Below are 22213 nucleotides of genomic sequence, written 5' to 3'. Positions count from 1 at the left end.
GCAAATTCTAACTTTTCTATTTCCATCATTCTTTCTGTGTTTATTTATTTGAAATTCTATGTAAGGAAGAGCTGTCCCTTCTCCCTGTTTATTTATTTAATCATTTATATCACTATAGACTCAGGATGTTTGTTTTATTCTTGAGTTATAATCCATTACTATCGTTATATATTCAATTGCTTAGTTTTTTTGGCCATTGTGAGTCCTTTCAGTTTGGTTCTTGTGTCCTTTTGACATGTCGTCATTATTTTTTGAGCACTCACTCACTTTCTGGCACTATGGTGATATTGTAGGCTCGTCTTCTACTTCCTCTGCCCCAGCTCTGGAATCAGCCATTTCGTTAAGTTGAGAATAGTATTTAGAATCCAAGATCTAGGTCTAGGGGCGCTCATTGTTACTAGGATGTTATTTCTTCTAGGTCCTCTAAGCAGACAGCGCTAGGATGTAAATATATGTGTATGCACACTTCTGGATCTGTATTTCATTTTGGATTCCTCCTGCATTCTGGTTGATTTTAATTATTTGTATATTTTTAAAGTATATGAAGCATTAACGTGGTTCTAAAAGTCAGAACTTTACATAAAGGCATATTCAGAGAAGTGTCACTCCCGTGATCCCTTCTACCATTTACCTATTCCTCATTCTTTTCACCCCAGTTCCGTTTACCATGTCATGTAGGTAACCATTCTCATTAGTTTCTGGTTTATCCTTCTCAGGTTTTTTTTTTTATGCCGAGGAAGATTCGCCCTGAGCTAGCATCTGTGCCAATGTTCCTCTATTTGGTATGTAGGTTGCCACCACAGCAAGGCTGCTGATGAGTGGGTAGGTCTGTACCCAGGAACTGAACACAGGCTGCTGAAGTGGAGTGTGCCAAACTTAACCACTAGGCTGCAGGGCTGGCCCCCCATGTTTTGGTTTTTATTTTGTCTTTTGGGGCACAAAAAAGCAGATAACATGTATATTTCATTTTTCCTTTTATGAAAGGTGGCTGAATAGTAAAGAAATTAACCTTACCCAAAAAGAAAGCCTGTACCCTTAGCTTCTAGGAGATAATCTCTAAGCCCATGGAATGTCATGCCAGATTGGAGTGTCTTTATTTGCCTGGGGGCCTTCGGTCACAGATAGTCTATGGTTTAGGATGGGAGTTGGCCATCCAGAAAACCAATGATGTGATTTAGGGTGATGACTTTGGTATTGGTGAATCTCCAGAGGGGCTGAAGACTGAGTGCAGTCATGTGGGCAATCACTTACGCCTACAAACCCCAATAAAAACTCAGGGCATCAAGGCTTAGATGAGCTTTTCTGGCTGGCAAAACTCTGCATATTGTCGCACATCGATGCTGGGAGAGTAACACTGTCCTCACTCCATGGGAATAGGACAACTGGAAGCTCTGCATTTGTTGCTTCTCCTGGACCCTGTCCTATGTGCTTGTTCACTTGGCTGATTTTAATCATATTCTTCAGCTGTAGGAAATCATAACTATGAATATAACGATTTTCAGTGACTTTGTGAGTCCTGGCAAATTATCCAACCTGGGGGTGGCTCTGGTATCTCCTCGAACTTGCAGTTAGTGTCAGAAGTGAGGATGATCTTGTGTAGACTGTTCTCTCTAACTGTACACTTGGCTAAACTAAGCGGTGGCATATTATTATACTCATTTGAACTTTGCTTTTTCACTCAACTTGGAAATCACTCCATGTTAGTTCATAGAGCTCATCCTTATTCTTTTATAGCCTTATTCACTGTGTGGATGGACCATAGTTTATTCAACCACTATCCGATGTATAGGCATTTAGGTTGTTTCCAATATTTTGCGATTACAAAAAATGTTGCCAGTGAATAACATAAGACTGTGTATTTTCATTATTATTGAAGGTGTATCTTCAGGGTAAATTCTTAAAAGTGGAGTTGCTGGATTAAGATAAGTACTTTCGTACTTTTGTTAGCTATTACCAAATTCCTCTCCAAAAGGATTGTATCAGTTTGTATTCCCACCAGCAAAGTGTGAAAGCTCCTTTTCTCCCACCAACAAAATGTGCTGTCATAATTTTTTCCACTTTTTTAATCGAGATATTTTTGACATGTAACATTATACTAGTTTCAGGTGTACAACATAATGATTTAGTATGTGTGTACATCGTGAAATGGTCACCACAATAAGTCTAGTTGTCATCTATCACCATACATAGTTAAAAATTTTTTTTCTTGTGATGACTTTTAAGATTTACTTAGCAACTTTCAAATATGCAATACAGTTCTATTAACTGTAGTTGTCATCCTGTACATTACATTCCGAAGACTTATTTATTTTATAACTGGAGGTTTGTACCTTTTGACCCCCTTCACATATTTTGCTCACCCCCTTCCCCATGCCTGTTTTTTTAATGAATGAAATTGAACATCTTTTCTTATGTTTAAGGGCCATTTAAAAATCTTTACTTGTGAATTGTTTCCTTATGTCTTTTTTTATTTTTCCATCAGGCTTTTTGTTCTTTATCCCTCACCTTAAGAGTTCTTTATGCTAGAGATATTAGCTCTTTACTTTGTATTGAGTTTTTCATTTCTGCTATTTTTTTTGTTGAAGTAACATTGATTTATAACATTATGTAAATTTCAGGTGTACATTATATTTTGATTTCTGTGTAGAATCTGCTATTTTTTATTTCTAAGGCACCTTTATTTTTGATTGTTCCTTTTTTTAAAAAGATAACAGCTTGTTCTTTTTTCCCCCAGTGGATGTAATATTTCCTTTTACTTCTTTGAGGATAGTGTTAGTTTTTTTTCCTTCTCTCTTGTTTTTTTTTAATTGAGGTAAAATAAACATAACATAAAATTTACCGTTTTAATCATTTTTAGGTGTATAGTTCAGTGGCATTAAATACATTCACATTGTTGTGCGGCCGTCACCACCATCCATCTCCAGAACCTTTTTCATCTTCCCAAACTGAAACTGTACCCATTAAACAATAATTTCTCTTCCCTCCCCCACTTGGTCTTTTAAAGATGACTTCGCTATATAAATGTTTGGTTTTATCTGTTTGTTTTGGTCTGTTTTTCATCCGTAGAAGTCTGGTGATTCTTGGTTATCCTGTCATTTTAAAGAATGACCACTAAGAAATTGCTTGGAAATTCTGAGCATGTGATGGGACTTGTCAACTTTGAGGTATACTGCAGGTCATGCTGGGCCATTTGAGGGTGAGGGGGCTGTCTGTATTTCTGTATTTTCTTGTGGACCAGTCAGATTCTCCAGAGAAGATTCTCCCGGTCTCCTGCTTAGATGGATAAGACAGACTGCCAGGGTTCTGGGAGATGAGTGGGAAAGTGTTGGGCGTCTTATATTCAATAGATAATCCCATCTTTAAACTGTGCCTAGGATCGCCCTGTCTGCAGAGCTTCTGTTTTACCCTTTCTGAAGGATAAACTTCCAGGCTTGGGTAAGGGAGGGGGAATTACCTGCTATGTGGAGTTGGGGAGGGATTTGGGGTCTCATTGTTTCTTAAACTTTGGGGTACACTGTAGAGTAATTATTCAAGCCTGTTTAGTTGAAGCATCCCCAGATATCAGTATCTTTTGGTTTTTTCTCTTTGAATTAGCCATTCCCCTGGGACTGATCTCCAGCTTGTGGGTAGAAACCTTTCTGGTAGATGAGTGGGGAAAGAGGTTAGGGAGGGAGTTCACTGTGTAAACTCATTTATCTTCCTGTTGTACCCCTGCCCTCAGTTGTGCATGACATGCCTGACTGTTCTGGGTCATCCTCCCCAGAGAATGAAACTGGTTATCTGCCAGGGTAGATCTAGCTGCTGCTTTTCACACTTCAGCCAGTCCTTCCTTTTTCAGCCCCTCTCATACCCTGACCCTCATAGGTATTGTTGCTTCCAATTCCTGAGCCTTTCTAGGGTCCTGTACCTTGCTTCTTGGCTTCGCCTACTGCTGGCTTAGATTTAGTTCTTTTGGCCTGCTAAGTCTGTTATCAATCATTCATCTACTTTCTTCTTTCAGAAGTTTTATTGCCCTTTTCTCCTTTTTCAATTTCTTTGTCCTTGAGAGCTTTTGCTTTCTTTAAAACCTCATTCTGGGGCTGGCCCAGTGGTGCAGCGGTTAAGTGTGCACATTCCGCTTGGGCGGCCCGGGGTTTGCTGGTTCAGATCCTGGGTGTGGACGTGGCACCACTTGGCAAGCCATGCTGTGGTAGGCGTCCCACATATAAAGTAGAGGACAATGGGCATAGATGTTAGCTTGGGCCAGCCTTCCTCAGCAAAAAAAAAAAAAAAAAAAGAAGAAGAAGAAAGAAAGAAAAGAAAAGAGGAGGATTGGCAGCAGTTAGCTCAGGGCTAATTTTCCTCCCCCCCACCAAAAAAAATAAATAAAACCTCATTTTTGTCATTTTAATGGGATTTGGGATTTGGAGAAGAAACTGAGGTAAACATGTGTTCAGTCCTTTTTTTTCCCCAGAGAAAACTGCACAGAAAGGTAATAGAACTTTTCTTAGTAAGTTATTAGCAAGCTGAAATTAGAATATTGTATTTCTGATTTGTAGTGTAGTATGTCTTCTACTCCACCTGCAGTGGCTAGTGCCTTTCTTTCTAAGCTAAAGAGCCTTCAGTAATCTTAGATCTTATTAAATGTGAGGGGAAATCTTAATAAATCTGATAGTTTCATCTACCATTTCTCATGTGTGTTCCTGAAGTTCATATGTGTGTGGGGTGGGGGTTGGGGATCTTTTTCCTGTATTCGCTTGAAAACCAAAACAATAACTGAGAGAACCTGATAGAGTCCGTCCCTACATAGTCACTCAGAAAGTCTTTGACTGACTGACAAAGAGGAGGCCGGTCTCCCTATTGAGATACTGATATTGCTTGCATTTATTGAATATCTGCCTTTGGATGACTAAATAGAACAAAATTATGTACTCTTCCTTTCTAAAATTTGCTGTATGGAACAAATTGTTTTGAAATGGAAACAGTGTATAAAGGTGTCTGGTACCCTCTCCCTTCTCCATCCTTCATTTTACAAATGAGAACACAGAATTTGGGTGACTTGCTTAGAGTCACTTAGCTCATGAGAAGCAACACTTACAAATTCTCTTTTCACTCCCTGCCCTGTCTGCTCCATCAGAAACTGCATTTTGGAAACTGATTCTTAAAACTTTTTTCTGTCAGAGGCAGGTATAGCAAATGGGGTCATGTTAGAATACTCATGTCTTCCCTCCTCAGTTTTCATTGTGGGGAAAATCTTGATCAAGTAGGATTTTATTTTGTCTGATAGTCTAAATTGAACTTCATATGCTCTCTTTTTTCAATTTTCTAGCTTATGTTGCTGTGACTGTATCTTTATGACCTTATATTTAGGGTAGCAATGTAACTTTTGTTTGTCTTCTTTACAGCTGCACCCAGATCTCATTATGCATCAGAAAAATGAAAAAACAGAGGAAAAGTCTATGGAGGAAAGGAATCCACTTAGCCTTTTCTGAGAAATGGAACACTGGGTTTGGAGGCTTTAGGAAATTCTACTTTCACCAACACTTGTGCGTTCTGAAAGCCAAGTTGGGAAGGCCAGTTACGTGGAGCAGGCACTTGAGGCATTTCCAGTGCAGAAAGAGGGCCCTTCGCATCCAGAAAACGTGGATCCAGGATGAACCGCTCTTTGCTAAGACAGACTCCAGCGTGGCGGCTCAAAATGTTAGTACGTTGTCCTCTAAAGTGAAAAGAAAGGACGCTAAACACTTCATTTCCTCCTCAAGCACCCTCCTGAAACTCGGAGCAGAAAAGTTGCTGTCATCAGCTAAGAACTCTGACCATGAATACGGCGGAGAGAAAAGTTTCTTGAAGGCAGTTGCTGACTTGCCAGCAAATAGTGTTTTAGGTCAGGCCAGTGGTCACAGACCCAGGACAGAGCCACAAGCTTCTGACTTTCCCATGACGTTCAATGGGGAGAGCCAAAGTCCAGGTGAGAGCGGCACGATTGTGGTCACCTTGAGCAACCATAAGAGAAAGCGCTTTTGTTATGGCTGCTACCAAGGGCTGGAGCAACACGGGAATGGGGGACCCCTGATTCCAAAAAAGTTCCAACTTAGCCAACATAGAAGAATAAAAGTATCTCCTCTTATGATGTATGAGAAATTGTCCATGATTAGATTTCGGTACAGGATTCTCAGATCCCAGCACTTCAGAACAAAAAACAAAGTTTGCAAGCTAAAAAAAGCCCAGCAGAGCTGGGTGCAGGTCACTGGGGACCATCAAGAGACCCTGAGGGAGAAAGGTGAGGGTGGCAGTTGCAGCCCATTTCCTTCCCCAGAACCTAAAGACCCTTCTTGTCGGCATCAACCATACTTCCCAGCTATGGACAGCAATGCTGTGGTGAAGGGAACGAACTCTCATGTGCCTGATGGCCACACTAAAGGAAGCCCTTTCTTGGGCAAAGAGCTTAGTTTAGATGAAGCATTCCCTGACCAACAGAATGGCAGTGCCACATACTCCTGGGACCAGTCACCCTGCTCCTCTCCTAAGTGGGAGCGTACAGAGCTGATTCATGACATCCCTTTACCAGAAAACCATTCTAGTAACACGTTTATCTCGGAAACTGAAAGAGAACTTATGACTCTGGGTCAGGAAAATCGGACAAGTGTTGTGAATGATGACAGAGTAAAACTATCCGTGTCTGGGACAGATCAGTCTGTGAGTAGTGTAGACGGGCCTGTATCCGAAGAGACTGTTCCAAATGAGAGCTCCTGCCACATGGATGAGGATGGATCTCTCAAGCAGAACATTCTTAGTTCTAAGTTGCTGGACCACCCTTACTGTAAAAGTCCACTGGAGGCTCCTCTGATGTGCAGTGGACTCAAACTAGAGAATCAAGTGGGAGGTGGGAAGAACAGTCAAAAAGCCTCTCCAGTGGATGATGAACAGCTGTCAATCTGCCTTTCTGGTACGCACTCTTCCTTTATTCTCCCCACCCTCCAGCCCACACTTGCTGTCCATTGTCCTTTCTAGGCTAGTCCTATTTTTTCCTTCCACACATGGATTTCCCTTTAAGCAATTAGACATTCTTCTGGAAGCCTTTTATATTGCCGTGTTATATAGATGTTCCATAATTTATTTAATTTTTGATTAATGGACACTTGTGTTGCTTCCAGTTGGTTCCTTCTATAAACAGTAATGCAGTGAGATTACTTCTTTATACTTATAGAGTTGTTTCTGTAAGTTAAGTTCCTAGTAGGAGAATTGATAGTGAAAGAATACTCACACTTAAAATTTTAAGAGAGTTGTTAAATTACCCTCCAAAAAGTTGAACCAGTTTGCACTTGTTAAACTTTGCCAGTCTTATAGATCATAGGAGAGTTGTTTTAATTTGTGTTTTTAAGTTTAAAGTTTGAACATATTTTTCTTTGTTTGCCATTTTTTTGTGTATTATTGTTCTTTGCCTATTTTTCTATTGGATTGTTTATATTTTATTTATTTAATATCTGAGAAGCTCCTCCATACTTGGCGTGGTGCTAGTTCTAAGAATGTGGCAATGAGCAGGATACACTGATTCCTACCTTCATGGACCTTAGCATTAGTCTAGTTTTAAACATGTAAATTGAATTATAAATGTCATAAGAGTTTTATATTTTTCCCTCCCAAAAGGTGAAAACTTTCAGTACCCTGACTTTGTGTATGATATTTTTGTTTAACAGAAAATTTCAATTCTTACATAGTAGAACTTACCTGTCTTTACTTTATCGCTTCAAGTTTTTACATCATGCTTTAAAAAGTCATCTTGTCAAAATCTACCACATCAAGTAAGTTGGTATGAACATTTTTGAAAGACAGTATGACAGTATCAGTCTTTGACCCATTCCCCTTCTTGCAATTTATCCAAGATATAAAACAGCACAAATATATTTATACAAGGACATTACTTATTGTCTTGGTAGTAAAAAACTGAAGACAACCAAAACAAATATCGGTGGCAGTATAAGTTATGGCACATCCAGGCAATAGTATACTATGAAGCTGTTAAAGAATAAATTTGATTTATATTTTGATACTGAAAGCTGTATAAAGTGTAAAAAGCAAAGTTGCAAAACAGAATAATGCCATTTTGTTAAAAGATATATATGCACACACGTAGGATGATTAGATGTATTTATGTGTGCACATGCATTTGTATAGCCTGTATCTGGACATGTCAAATTGTCATAAATGGCCTTTTCTGGGGAGGTAGGCGAGTTACTCCTTGGTGGTTTAAACAGTTCTGGACACTTTGTTTCGCCAACCATTAAGTATGTAAAAAAGTTTTTCTCCACAAAAACACAAAGTACAGAGTCCTAGCAACCTTTAAAAAAACTATTTTCACTTGTTTATACTGTTCTAGAATGACGTTCCCTATTATGATGTTAGCAGAATCATGATACATAAACCTGAAAAAATTAGCATTTACCCACAAATACCAATTAAATTTTAAATATAGATGTAGCACTTGCAAAAACAATTGATAAATTGAATATGACATATAGTACAACTGTAGCATGATGTGAGGAAGTAGGAATTTTTATAGAATTCACACTTAGTGATCTGTAATGTAATTCATTATTTTAATAGGCTAATGGAGAAAAATCATGGCATCTCAGCAAGTACTAAAAAGCCTATTAAAACTCAGTTACCCTTGTGTTTAAATCTTTTAGAAAACTAGTAATAAAGAAAACTTCCTTCACTTAGTAAAGAATATCTGTCAGAAACCAATAGCAGTTCCAGGTTTAAGGGGATAAAGTAAACACATGGAATCTCTTCTTCCTCCTATCAAATCCATAGAAATTGTGAAAAATATATTAAAACGCATATGTATCTCCATACTCAGAAACAAAGAGGGGAGTTTTGGTAGATCAGAAACTGAGAAACTCCCACAAGGCAGAAAGTAGAGGGAAGGTCCAGAAGGGAGCCCCAGTGGCAGACGGAAGATTAGTGCAGGACAATGGCGCAGCACTGAGGGTGTCCTGTTTCTGGAGGTGGTGGAGGTGGGGAGGAAAGGGGAGACCCATGGTAAACGACTGAGTAGTTGGGGAATCTCAACAAAAGCATCTCTCTCTGCCTGTGCCACATATCAGCAAGGGGGATATTTGCTCTCAAGCTGGAATCCTCCCTCCCCCGCTAGCTTTAGTGAGATATCATTGGCGTACAGCACTGAAATTCTAAGAACAGGAGATTGGTGGGGGGAGAGAGGATATTTCCTCTTCCCCCTCCCCCATGCCTTGTAACACCTGGTGAGAAGGAGGTACATGCATTTCCAGAACAGTTTGAGGTTCTAAGTATCTGTATTCCCATTGTAAATAGTTTAAGGCAGAGCAACAGCTGCTGCCTATCACAACCCTCCCCCTACCCAGCAAGTTACCCAAGTAAAGATGAGCCCACGATCGATCACTAAACATCTGAGGAAAGCCAACACAGCGGAAGAGATAAGTTCAACAAATAAAAGCACTAAACCTGAGTTATCAAGGTTAATAGAGCAATCAGAAAAGGAATCAATTTAGGACAATCAGTATAGTAGATGGTCTCTTAGCTGACTTCTGTAGCATTAGCTGATATTAAGTTCCATGGAATGCTGTGTACTGGCTCATCTCTAATGTAATTGCACATTATGCTCATTTCAGGGGATTTAAATATTTATCAAGAGCCAGTTGTACTTATTACAATTTACTTACTGTGTTTCATAATTGTATTAAATATTGCATAAACTGGTGAAATATGACTGTAAAAGGAAAGTCAATCTCTTCAAAACCAAGTTGAAGGCTTTCCAATGACAGTAGTTTGTTGCTGAAAAAAAATTAATACTGAGTTATACCTGTACAAGATAACTTTAAAAGATATGAGGGAGGATATAAAAATCTACGATTCTGTACTCAGATTAGCTATCTGCTTTGGAAGGAAAAGAAATAGATTTCCATGTTACAGTATATTCCAGATGGATTAAAAATTCAACTAATTAGAAGCAAATACACAAAAACTTATACACAAATGTTCATAGCATCATTATTCATAATAGCCAAAAAGTGGAAACAACCTGTGTCCATCAACTGATGAAGGATAAATAAAATTTGCTCTGTCTATACAACGGAATATTATTCTGCCATAAGAAGGAATGATGTACTGATACCTGTTTCAATGTGGATGAACCTTGGAAACATGCTAAGTGAAAGAAGTCAGACACAAAAGGCCACATACCCTATGATTCTATTGATTTGAAATGTTCAGAGTAGGCAAATATGTAGAGCTAGAAAGTAGATTAATGGTTGCCAGGGGCAGGGGAGAGGGAGGAATGAGGACTGACTGCTAATAGGTACAAAGTTTCTTTGTGGGGGTATTGCACATGTTCTGGAATTAGGTAGTGGTAATGATTGCACAACTCTGAATATACAAAAACCCCACTAAATTGTACACTTCAAGGGAGTGAATTTTGTGGTATGTGATTCATAGCTCAAAGCTGTTAAAAAGAAAGAAATGCAAGAGACCATTTTTGTAAACTCATATTGATAAGACATTTTAAAACATGATAGGAAACTCAGAAGCAATAAAAGTATACCAATTTGACTCCATAAATATTAAAATCTTGTATGTGTATACAGCAAAAGTCATAAGAAAATTTGAAAGTTTTAGAGATGCATGTCCTTTGACCCAGAACTTTGACTTGTAGCAGGTGTGTTCTGGGGAAACAATAGAACAGGATATATCAATGGTTTTTTAATTTTGATTTTGTTTTTTGTAAGGAAAATTGGCCCTGAGCTAACATCTGTTGCCAATCGACCTCTTTTTTTTGGCTTGAGGAAGAGTGGCCCTGTGCTAATATCTGTGCCAGTCTTCCTCCATTTTGTATGGGGAACACTGCCACAGCACGGCTTGATGAGCGGTGTGTAGGTCTGTGCCCAGGATCCAAACCTGTGAACCCCTGGCTGCCAAAGTGGAGTGAACAAACCCAACCACTATGCTACTGGGCCAGCCCCATCAAGGGTTTAAATTGTGACATTATTTAGAGAGCTAAAAATTAACAACTTAAATGGTCATCGATAGGGAATTGGTTAAAATATGGCATACCCATTTAATGGACTACTAGGTCATTTTGAATTGACTTAGGAAAAAAATACCCATACTTTTAGGAAAAGTATCAAATGGAAAAAAGGAGCTTCAAAAAGAGCAAGTATAATGTGCTACTTACATGTTTAAGAAACACATGTTTATAAGGGCATAAAAGTTATAAAGGAATTATGAGGTGACTGCCACCTCATTTTAACATGTTTATGGTCATGTATTAGAAAAAAACCCCAAACTCTACTTAAAGTTTATTCCCACTTCAAGTTTATAAAAATGTTCAACCCTGTTTTCTTCTAGACTATTAATATGTTATTTTTATATTTAGCCATTTGGAAAAAAGTCAAGATGGATCCCTACCTCACTCTTTACACCAAAATGAATTCCACCTGTGAATAAAACATTTAGTCAATAGTTCGAATCCTGTTTATTGATTAATTCATCTTTTCCCTGTGGCTGTGAGATGACACTTGCCCCTGGGTCTCTTCCTGCACTGGTTTCTCTGTTTCTGTGCCGGCACTGTTCTGCTTTAATTACTGTAGTTAGTTTTAGAATTTGATGGGACTAGGCCCTCCTCCTCTTCTCTCTCGCCTCTTACTCATCTCCCCTTTAATCTTTTTCAGAAATTTCTAGAAATGTCTCACACTTTTTTTCCCCAAGATGAATTTGTTTTTTCAGTTAAAACAAACAGTGGCTTTTGATTGGCATTGCATTACGTTTATAGATTAATTTAGGGAAAACTGCATTTCTAAAAACAGAGAATTACTCCATTTATTGACCTGTGTCCTTTACTAGAATTTTGTAGTGCTTTTCACTTAGGTTTTATACATTCTTTAAGTTTATTCTTAGATATTTCATGCCTTATTTTTGATGGAACCTTTCTGATGTGTATTCTGTTTTGTTGGAGAACCAAATGGTTGTATTTCTTATGTACGCAACATGGGATGTGACCTAAGGCAGTTGTTTCAAGAAAAAACTGTACAACACAGTTGCATTAACATCATGAGTAATTTAACTTCTAAAATAACACCTCATTTTTTGTTTTTCATATTATTACCATTCGTGCTTGCAGTATGGACTATAATTTGAACTCTGTTTTTTGTTTTTTTTCTAACGTATCCTTTATTTCTTGGTCACATTGAAATTTTAGTACTTTTGGAGTAAAAGAAATTATATATTCCAAAATGCAGTTTTCCTTTTTGGTTCATTAGTTTGGTGGAAGCAAGTAGGTAAAGACTAATGAATGTAACTCTCATTTTAAGAAGTCTGTTTTCTGGGTGGTTCTTGGCCATGGGTATTAAAAGAGAAAGGTGAAGTGAAGAACCAAATTGTTTGTAGAGAAAAGATAACATCTGCTTTGGAGGTGGCATAGCATAATACTTAACAGCTCAGTTTTTGTGGTCACATGACCTATAGTCAGACTCTTAGTTCTGCTACGTGCTAGTTAAGGGTCCTTGGGGAGGTTACGTAACCTCCCTAAGCTTCCTGTCTCCATTTGTAAAGTAGGGATACTGTCTAACACGTAGGGTAGTCATAAGGATGAACCGAGATGTTCTAGTTCGTGGCTTGTAAGTGCTCTTTAACTCTTGTTTTATGTCTGGTCCCAGTGAGATAAAGGTGTGCATCAGTGAGACACTGTCATCTAGGGTTCTCCTTGAAGATCCAGGTAGGGCCTTTCTACTGCATTGGGAATCCATGTTTATCATCTAAAAGTGAAAACAAAAATACAGATAAGAGGAAAAAATATAACAATTTAAAACTCCCAAAATATTACCATCCAGAAAACATTGTTTTAACAAGAACACGTCTTTCCCATGGTATCATTTGTTTGGAATTGGAGTCCGTATCCTCTTGATAAGGGAGACTGCTTTCTTATTTAAGGAGTTTCAATTAAGGTTGCTGGGCCTAAAGTTTAATTTTTTGTTAAAATATTATTTTTGTATAAAATTGTCCCTTAAAAGCAGTTTCTCAAATGTTGGGATTCTTTATCTTCTGTTTGGGTCCATTCTCCCATGTAGACCCCAGGCTATGCTTAGATAACTATAAGATATGATACAGTAAACGCTATAAGCAAATATATGCTGTAGTCCTAGTTTAGAAGCCCTGAATCTTTATCTCCTGCTCTGGTTAAGCTGGAACATGGGACTCCCTTTCTGTCTTCTGTATGCCGAAAGCCTAGACTGGAAGCGGGCATAAGCGAGCATCTCTTGTTTGCTATACCCTGACCTTTGCTCTTATCTTAAGCCTTTCAAATTGGGAGCCACTCTGGTGGGAGACTAAGAGGAGGAAAAATAAGTTTTTCACACCTTTGTTTGCCCTCCCCCATACGAAACATTCCATTCTCAGGACAGTCACTCTTTTGATCCTTCCTGTCCATTTTGTATTGATGCATAGCAGAGGCCATTCTCAAAGTTAGAAAGGGAGCTGGGTAAAATAAGTGGCTAACAGTCCTCATTTTTCCCATCGTAACTCAGTAGACTTAACTGTCAGGCTGATGGTTAGCCCGGCGTTGCTCCCCGCATTCAGCATCAGTGAACAGGTGACGTCATGTCTGCACTTTTGTGAACCTTTAAGTCATCCCTCAGCTTCTTTGTATTTACTTAGAAATAATGTCCTGGTTTTATTTCCGAGGGCCTTTTTAGGTATGTTTTTTCATTGGATCCTCTTGGAAGCCATTAAAATGCATGTGCATCATACTTAAGTTAACTGTCCCATTTTCTGGCCAGGAAATCATCCTTCAATTCTGTTTTGCCTCTTAAAATATGCCTCGCCAGCTGTTATCCAGTTAAGGTCACCTCATAGAGTTATTCAGTATCGTGAGTAGCATAACTCTGTCAAATTGTATGATATTAAAAATGCTTTAGAATTTGTCCCTTGCTATGAGATGTGAAATTACATACTTTACCAAATAATACAGCACCAGCAATCTCAACAATAATTCCTTCTAATTATTTTTAAAAGGATGGTTCCTTCAGTCACCAAATGTGATAAACACATTTAACCAGGTGACTAAACACTTCAGATTTCACTCTTTAGGAGATGAGATTCTTTTCTAAGGTTAAGCTACTGAAAGATGTCAATCTTTAGTGATAGCTAGCCATTCCCTCTCTAATAATGCATCAGTACCTTAAAAGTCCAATGTAACATGATGCCTTAGAGTATTTCTCTCTTTATTGGAATGAGGAGGGCCTCATCTATTTAATTTTTTTTTTTTTTTACAAAGCATAACTTTTAAAAGACTTCTTTATAGTATAATATATGTAGTAATATAGGTTAAATGTGTGCTAAGTGTTGTGTATAGGATAAGTATTGGGAGAATGACTTTGCTGTAAATCGTTTTTCCATCTTAATTTTTCTCTCTTCCTTTATTTAAGGATTCTTAGATGAGGTTATGAAGAAGTATGGCAGTTTGGTCCCACTCAGTGAAAAAGATGTCCTTGGAAGATTAAAAGATGTCTTTAATGAAGACTTTTCTAATAGGTTTGTCAATGATGCTTAAGCCCTTGAAAATAAAATTCTTGACATATATGACTTTTCTCTTGGTTAAAAAAAAAGATACTTAGCAATAAGTCGAGTTTAAAAAAAGATACTTAGCAATAAATTGAGTAGAACTCATGTTTTTTACCTTTTCTTTCAAAATCTTTCATTTCAGAAAACCATTTATCAATAGGGAAATAACAAACTATCGGGCCAGACATCAAAAATGCAACTTCCGAATCTTCTACAATAAGCACATGCTGGATATGGATGATCTAGCGACCCTGGATGGTCAGAATTGGCTGAATGACCAGGTTAGTGTATTGTAGGTTCTCGACATGGATAAGTTGCAGAGGATTGTGAACAATAAAATTTAACTAAGAACCTGTGGGTTGGCCTCACTGTTATCTTTTGGAATCAAGGATTCTATACTCCTTACTGAAGTGACTCATTCACTAACTCCAGGATCCAAAACGTTTGATTACTGCTAGCAGGATGAACATGTTATTCATTCTAAGTGAGGTTTCTGAATTGTATAGGGTTAGTAAGCTGGTTTTATGTTGACTTTTTATAGGTCATTAATATGTATGGTGAGCTGATAATGGATGCAGTCCCAGACAAAGTAAGTGAAAACTTCTTCTTCAGTTCTTATATATTAAAAGAAGGTTTTTTTTAAACTTTTAAAGTTTTTTTTTAAACTTTATGTAATTGTTTAATATTCCTTAGATTTTTAAAAAAGAGTTAGATTTTGTCTTTTTTTTTTTTTTTTTAAGATTGGCACCTGGACTAACATTTGTTGCCAATCTTTTTTTTCTTTCTTCTTCTCCCCAAAGCCCTCTAGTACTTGGTTGTATATTCTGGTTGTAGGTCCTTCTGGTTGTGCTATGTGTGACACCACCTCAGCATGGCCTGGTGAATGGTGCCATGTCCACACCCAGGATCTGAACCAGCGAAACCCTGGGCCACCAAAGTGGCGTGAGCTTAACCACTTGGCCATGGGGCTGGCCCGAGATTTTGTCTCGATTATATGCTAGGGTTGAGCGTAAGTTCTGTAAAATAATTTCTGCATAACAAAGTGATGATGCCAGTGTTTTTCTGCTTATTTGTTTCAGGTGGGTGTGTTTGTTATCTTGAAGAGGGTTTTTTTTTTAATGGGGAGATGCACAAAAGGGACTGTTTGCTTTAAGCTTTAAAATTTAACTTAAAGTCTTAGTCTCTTTAAAAATAAAGTAGTACTCATCTTCACTTTTTCTTGGATTAATATTTGATACCCAGTTCAAATACAAAGTAACTCCCCTTAAACTCTAAAATTCCCTTAAGAGCTTAGTTACATATTAAAACTATTTTAGGGGGGCTGGCCCCTTGGCCGAGTGGTTAAGTTCGTGTGCTCCGCTTCAGTGGCCCAGGGTTTTGCCAGTTTGGATCCTGGGTGCAGACATGGCATCACTCATCAGGCCATGCTGAGGTGGCGTCACACATAGCACAAGCAGAGGCACTTACAACCAGAATATGCAACTATGTACTCAGAGGGTTTTGGGGAGAAGGAGGGGGGAAAAAAGAAAGATTGGCAGCAGATGTTAGCTCAGGTGCGAATCTTTAAAAAAAGAAAAAAAAAATAGAGTTTCAGATTGTGGTTCTTAGGGAAAAAAAGCTTTTTAAGAATTTAATATATTAATTTTTCTTTCTGAGTACTCAGAGTATCTGATGGGCGGGCAGCCTTTGATTTCAACAAGCAAAACTTTTCCGAGTACTTTATAAACTTGTATAAATCTAGTAATTTAAACAGGTAAATATAATGAGTATCAGATTCTGACGCTATTTACGAATATAGACAAAATGTCTTATAACTTCTCACTTAAAATCACAAATCTTTTACGCATTTTAAATTGGAACCATGAGGCTCGTCTGTCAGATTCTCTGTTATGTCAGATTCTCTAAATTACCAGAAAGTTTTTTTTTAAGATAAACACATACAGATGATTTTTAACATAAAAGTATTAATTTTAAGGGGATAATTTACCTTCATTACATCTACATTTGATTAAACTTTCATTAGATTAAAAGGACACTTACTAAGGCAGTGGTTCTCAAAGTCTAGTTCCCAAACCAGCAGCATCAGCATCACCTGGGAACTAACTAGAAATGCGTGTTTTTGTATTCCACCCCATACCTACTGAATCAGAAACTGGAGGTGGGGTCCAGCAATCTGTTTTAACAGCCCTCCAGATTCTGATGCACACAAAGTTTGAGAATCACTGCTCTAGAGATAGCTACTACAAGCTCTTTTTATCAATATCTTGAGCCACATGGTTCTCAAAACAACTGTGCATCAGAATCCTTTGGAAGGTTTGTAAAACCAGATTGCTAAGCCCTACCCTCAGAGTTTCTGCACCACACCCTGGGAGCCGTGACTACACCCTGAGAATCTCAGAAGCAAAGGAACAGTTTTATCATCTCAAGTGACTCAAAGTTACACTTTTGACCACATTTAAAAGTGAACACTTTTAAGACCACAATGTTTTCTATCTCAGCTGTGCTGATACTAATTTATAAAGCAGAAATTTGAAGCCAAGAATGCAGGACATGACACTCCATGTGACCAGGGTAATTCTTTCAGTGCTAGAAATGGTCATGCTAAGGCCTTTTTATCGTTGTCATGACAATAGGAGTCTCCCATTCCACATCCTTCAGATGGGGTTAGTTTACAAAACTTGTAATCCATATCCCTTGAGTTCAAGGTAATTGTTGCCTCATTCTTTCATAGCTGAGTACTCTTTCAGTTCTGTCACCTGATCGGGTGAGATTTGTCCTGTTGCTTCTTTACTTGATTGGATTCAGGTAATCTGTCTACTGCCCCATTCCAGTTTTGACTACACACCACAGCTGTAAGGTCATTCTAGTGAAAATTTGGAACAGAATCTTCTGTGAACTATGTATTTTCTATATTTTGGTCATTTTTAAGAAGAAACTTTTCCTCATCTTTTTGTCTATCTTACTTTCAAGGATTTTTAAATTTCCATTTTCTTTTGAAGTTAAATCTGGACATAGCCTAATATAATCTGGGTGCTTGTATTTGATGTCTCTTCTAGGTTCACTTCTTCAACAGCTTTTTTCATAGACAGCTGGTAACCAAAGGATACAATGGAGTAAAAAGATGGACTAAAAAGGTATTCTCTTTCTTTTTTATTCTAAATGTGAAATGCAGATGATAAGCCACTGTGAGTGGAAGGATAAGAACTTTAATACAGTATGATGTTAATTAGAAACACACTCTTTAATGTGACAGTTGTTCTTTTATTGTTTATTTTAAATCTTATTGTTGGAAAGACAAAACACTAGTAAAACTCTGAGTCTATCCAGTTGACTGGAATATGCTATAACTGAAAGCACTGGGCAGGAAGTTAGTGGTTCCAGCATTGCTGTTAGCTTTTTATGCAACTTAGACAAGACATTTATTTTGGCCTTTAGATTGCTTATTTCTAAAACAAAATGATAAATCAGAGTAATCCCTAAGGTTCCTTCAAACCTTAATTCCTCTCTATATTCATTGACTATGTCAGAAACATTATTTTTAAAGCCCGTTTATATTCTATTTTTGATATTTTGACAAAATTACCATCAGGTTCAAATCCCACAGTCATAGATCTAGAGATAGTGTAAATTTTCACTTTTTATATTGGATGGGTTAAAGAAATTAAGAGTAAGTCTTAAGTAGTTGTGGATGGAAATAACTTTTTGCAAGGTACAAACACCTGATTGATTGTTGCCATGTAGATAATATGTGCAAAATATCATCAGTAGGGCCAAGATAAGTGAAATGTGATTGAAGGGTGCAAATCTGGGGAAGTAGATATAATGAACTCAGGAATCAGACCTGGGTTCAGATCCTAGTTCAGCTACTCCACTATTGTAAGACCTTGGGCAAATTACTTAATGCCTCTAAGCTTCAGTTTCCTCACCTCTAAAATAAGAACATCAATGGTATTTACCTTGTTGTGAGGATTACATGAGATAATGCATATAAACCACTAAGCACGTGATAAACACACAGTGATAATCATTACAGTTGTGTTGCTTAACAACAAGGGATAGTCCTGAGAAATGCTTTCATGTGATTTCATCATTGTGTGAACATCACAGAGCGCATACTGAAGGGGAACAAAAAGAGACACCCCAAAGAGTGTCTGTGTAACATGAGGATTATTTTTGGTTGTTTATTTTTAAGAAACGAAAGACTCAGAAAGGTTTCTTTACTATCTCCCCCTTAACTGCCTAAAAGAATTCAGATTAAAAAAAAAAACCTGTCTCAGGAACTGAGCCATCACGTTAGCATAACATGAACTGGGAGGTAGACAGGGAAGAACCTAGAAAAGCCTGTTTGTTGGGCTCCCCGCTGTGTTCTTGTGTGTCTGTGTGGCCAAACACGTTTTCCAAACTTTTGCTCCTTTTCACCTACTTGTGAATTGCCTGCCTTCTTTTTGAAGTCCCTGACTCGTCCTGCTCCCAACATCTTTTGTCTTTAGCTGAGGATGGTATTTAAGGTGAGGGCTTTCCCCATTTTAGCAAGTTACTCAGTTTTCCTAGGTTTCTGTCGTGTATACATGTTATTAAACTTTTGTTTGTTTTTCTACTGTTAATCTGTCTCATGTCAATTTAATTCTTAGACCAGCCAGAAGAACCTAGAAGGGTAGAGTAAAATTTCTTCCTCCCCTACAGTACTTATAGAAACCTAGATGGGTAAGGCCTACTGCACACCTAGGCTTATATGGTACTAATGTTATGGGACTACCATTGTATATGTGGTCTGTCATTGACCAAAACGCTGTTATGCAGCACATGACTGTGTTATATTATGATGGGAAAAGACTAGTGTAGCTGGAATGCAGAGAGCAAAGTAGAGAATGGCATGAAATGGACCTGATCCAGAGATGTAGAGCCTTGAGTTCTGTGTTTTGAATTTTATCCTAAATGTATAGGAATCTATTGAAGGGGTTTAGGTAACATGCAATTTGTAGTTTTTGCTCTAGCAGCACTGAAGAAGATGGATGAGTAGGAGGGCAAAGTTGTTGTGGATGGAACAGAAAGCCATTACAGATTCATGGTACTTTGGATTAGAATGGTAACAGGAGAAATGGAAGATATACACAAAATGTGAGTGTGATCCAGGAAGTAAAATTAACAGGACTTGGTGATGGGTTGGGTATGGGGATGAAGGAGAAGGAAGTGTGAAAGACGACTTGAAGTGCATGGCTTGTACCACTGGATGGGCTGTGGTGGTATTTATATGAGAAAAATTGAGGGCAACTAATTAGTAGGGAATAGGTCAAATTAAAAATATACATCCATATAATAGGATGCTGCTTAACCAGGAAAAGTTATGTAGTTGAGGAAAGATGATCATGTATAGTGTGGAGTAGAGAAAGGTTATAAATAGCATGGAAAAATATCTGAATAGTAAACAATGTGAGGGTGAAGGAATAAAATCAAGTTGATGAGTCATCAGTTATGTAAACTCTATCGGTCTAGCTACAAGTAGCTAAGCCAAGGCCTAGCCTGTAAACAGTAGCAACTACTATCATCCATTCTCCTCTGTGAATGAGATTAGAGGTTGTCTTGAGTTTAAAGCTAACTGACCCACAGTTAAACAGTTAACAGACCAGTGTTTCAGGATGTTAACCAATCTCTATTGGTATTCTAAAACCTGGAATAGATCTGGAAGGCAGAGTTTCCATTTTAGGAATCTAGATTATTTTCTCCCTCTCTTGAAAATGTGGTGGGTTTTCACCCCCCGCCTCATTATATAAATAATATATGCTTATTGTAAAAAAATTAAATAAAAAGTATAAGGAACAACAAGAAGAAAAAAGTTTGTGAGTCATTTCATTAAATAGAATGAATTAAATTATTTCATCCTTTCAGTCCTCTCTGATCGAGTTAAGTCATGAAATCCAGCTATATGTTGTATATAAGAGCATAAAATAGGGGCCAGCCCTGTGGCCAAGTGGTTAAGTTTGCATGCTGCACTTCAGTGGCTCAGGGTTTCGCTGGTTCAGATTCTGGGTGTGGACCTAACACTGCTCATCAGGCCATGCTGAAGTGGCGTCCTGCATAGCACAACCAGAAGGACCTACAGCTAGAGTATGCAACTAAGTACTGGGGGGCTTTGGGGAAAAAGAAAAAAAAAAAAGAAGACTGGCAACAGATGTTAGCCCAGGTGCCAATATTTAAAAAGAAAAACAAAACATAAAATAATGTGAAAAAGAAGGACTGAAAATAAAGTAACAGTTAAAGAGGTACTGGGCAAATGCAAACCAAAAGAAAGGCATGGTAAACAAAAAGAAGGAATAGCAGTATTAACAGCAGGTGAGGTCGAATTTAAGGTGAAAACAAACTGTGATAAAATTTGAATATATAGAAGATAGAACAATGATTACAAAAGCAAGGAGACCTTGATAAAATAGTAATAGTGGGAGACCTCTTATAGGACAAATCTTGTAGACAAAACATAAGATCATAAGTAAAAATTAAATAATACAACCAATACATTTGGTTTAATGGGTATATACTAGATCTTTATACTCCTCAAAAAGGGGATATACATTTATTCCTGTATCTAAGGAAATTGATCACATACTTGGCCACAAAGAATATTATGACATAGATTATTCCTTGATCAAAATTCAATCAAATTAAAAATAATAAAAGGTGAGTAAAAAATCTTAACAATTTGAAAATTTTACAGATACACATTTTACTGGATATAATCCTTGGATCTAAAACAAAATAAAAAAGGAAATCATATGCAAACTGTCTAGAGAAAGGGATGGAATGGAGAACACATCTTACCAACCACTATGGAACGTAATGAAAGCTGTTTTGAGGAGAAAGTTAATGGCCATAAATGCCTTTATTATTAAATAAAAATGAAAAGTAGAAGAATTAAGTCCTCACTAGATTAGATTATATTAAGATTAAATTATAGAATGACCAAAGATTTGAATGCAACAAAAATGAAACAATGAAAGTACTAAGAGGATCCATAAGAGAACTTTTTTTTTTTTAAAGATTTTATTTATTTATTTATTTTTCGTTTTTCTTCCCAAAGCCCCCCGGTACATAGTTGTATATTCTTCGTTGTGGGTCCTTCTAGTTGTGGCATGTGGGACGCTGCCTCAGCATGGTCTGATGAGCAGTGCCATGTCCACACCCAGGATTCCAACCAACGAAACACTGGGCCGCCTGCAGCAGAGCGCGCGAACTTAACCACTCGGCCACGGGGCCAGCCCCCATAAGAGAACTTTTTAAAAATAATCTCAGGGTAGCAAAGTCTAGTCTGTGTACAACTTAAAATTCAGATGCTATAAAAGAAAAATGAATTCAATTACATAAAAAGAAAAATAATTTTGCATTTAAAAATAGGAGTGGTATAAAAAGACAAACAGTAAACTGGGAAAAATATTTGCAGTTCATATCACAGAACTAATTTTCTTAATATACAAAGGGCTTCTATAATCAATAAGAAAAAGACCCTACCAACTCAGTAGAAAAATGGGTGAATGATATGAATGAAAAGGTTTGTAGCAAAGAAAGGCTTATTATTGAGTTGTTCTGGATACAAGTCCTTTGTTAGATCTGTGTTTTGTGATTGTTTTCTCTCAGTCTGTGGATTTTCTAC

General features: G+C 37.6%; 1 protein-coding gene across 12 annotated transcripts in view; it reads left to right on the top strand.

The window, feature by feature from the left end:
* Positions 1–22213, top strand: part of SENP5 (SUMO specific peptidase 5) — a 45646-nt gene that overhangs the window by 10978 nt on the left and 12455 nt on the right. For all 12 annotated transcript variants that reach the window (XM_001499415.6, XM_070243510.1, XM_070243509.1 and 9 more), the window contains exons 2-6: positions 5385–6925; positions 14436–14541; positions 14714–14852; positions 15113–15160; positions 17628–17705. In XM_001499415.6, the coding sequence (XP_001499465.3) occupies positions 5416–6925; positions 14436–14541; positions 14714–14852; positions 15113–15160; positions 17628–17705 (1881 nt within the window). In that variant the 5' untranslated portion in view covers positions 5385–5415. The remainder of the gene's footprint in view (positions 1–5384; positions 6926–14435; positions 14542–14713; positions 14853–15112; positions 15161–17627; positions 17706–22213) is intronic.

This window comes from Equus caballus, chromosome 19, assembly GCF_041296265.1.
Source record: "Equus caballus isolate H_3958 breed thoroughbred chromosome 19, TB-T2T, whole genome shotgun sequence".
Taxonomy (NCBI): Eukaryota; Metazoa; Chordata; class Mammalia; order Perissodactyla; family Equidae; genus Equus; species Equus caballus.
This window is presented reverse-complemented; position numbering and strand designations above follow the sequence as displayed.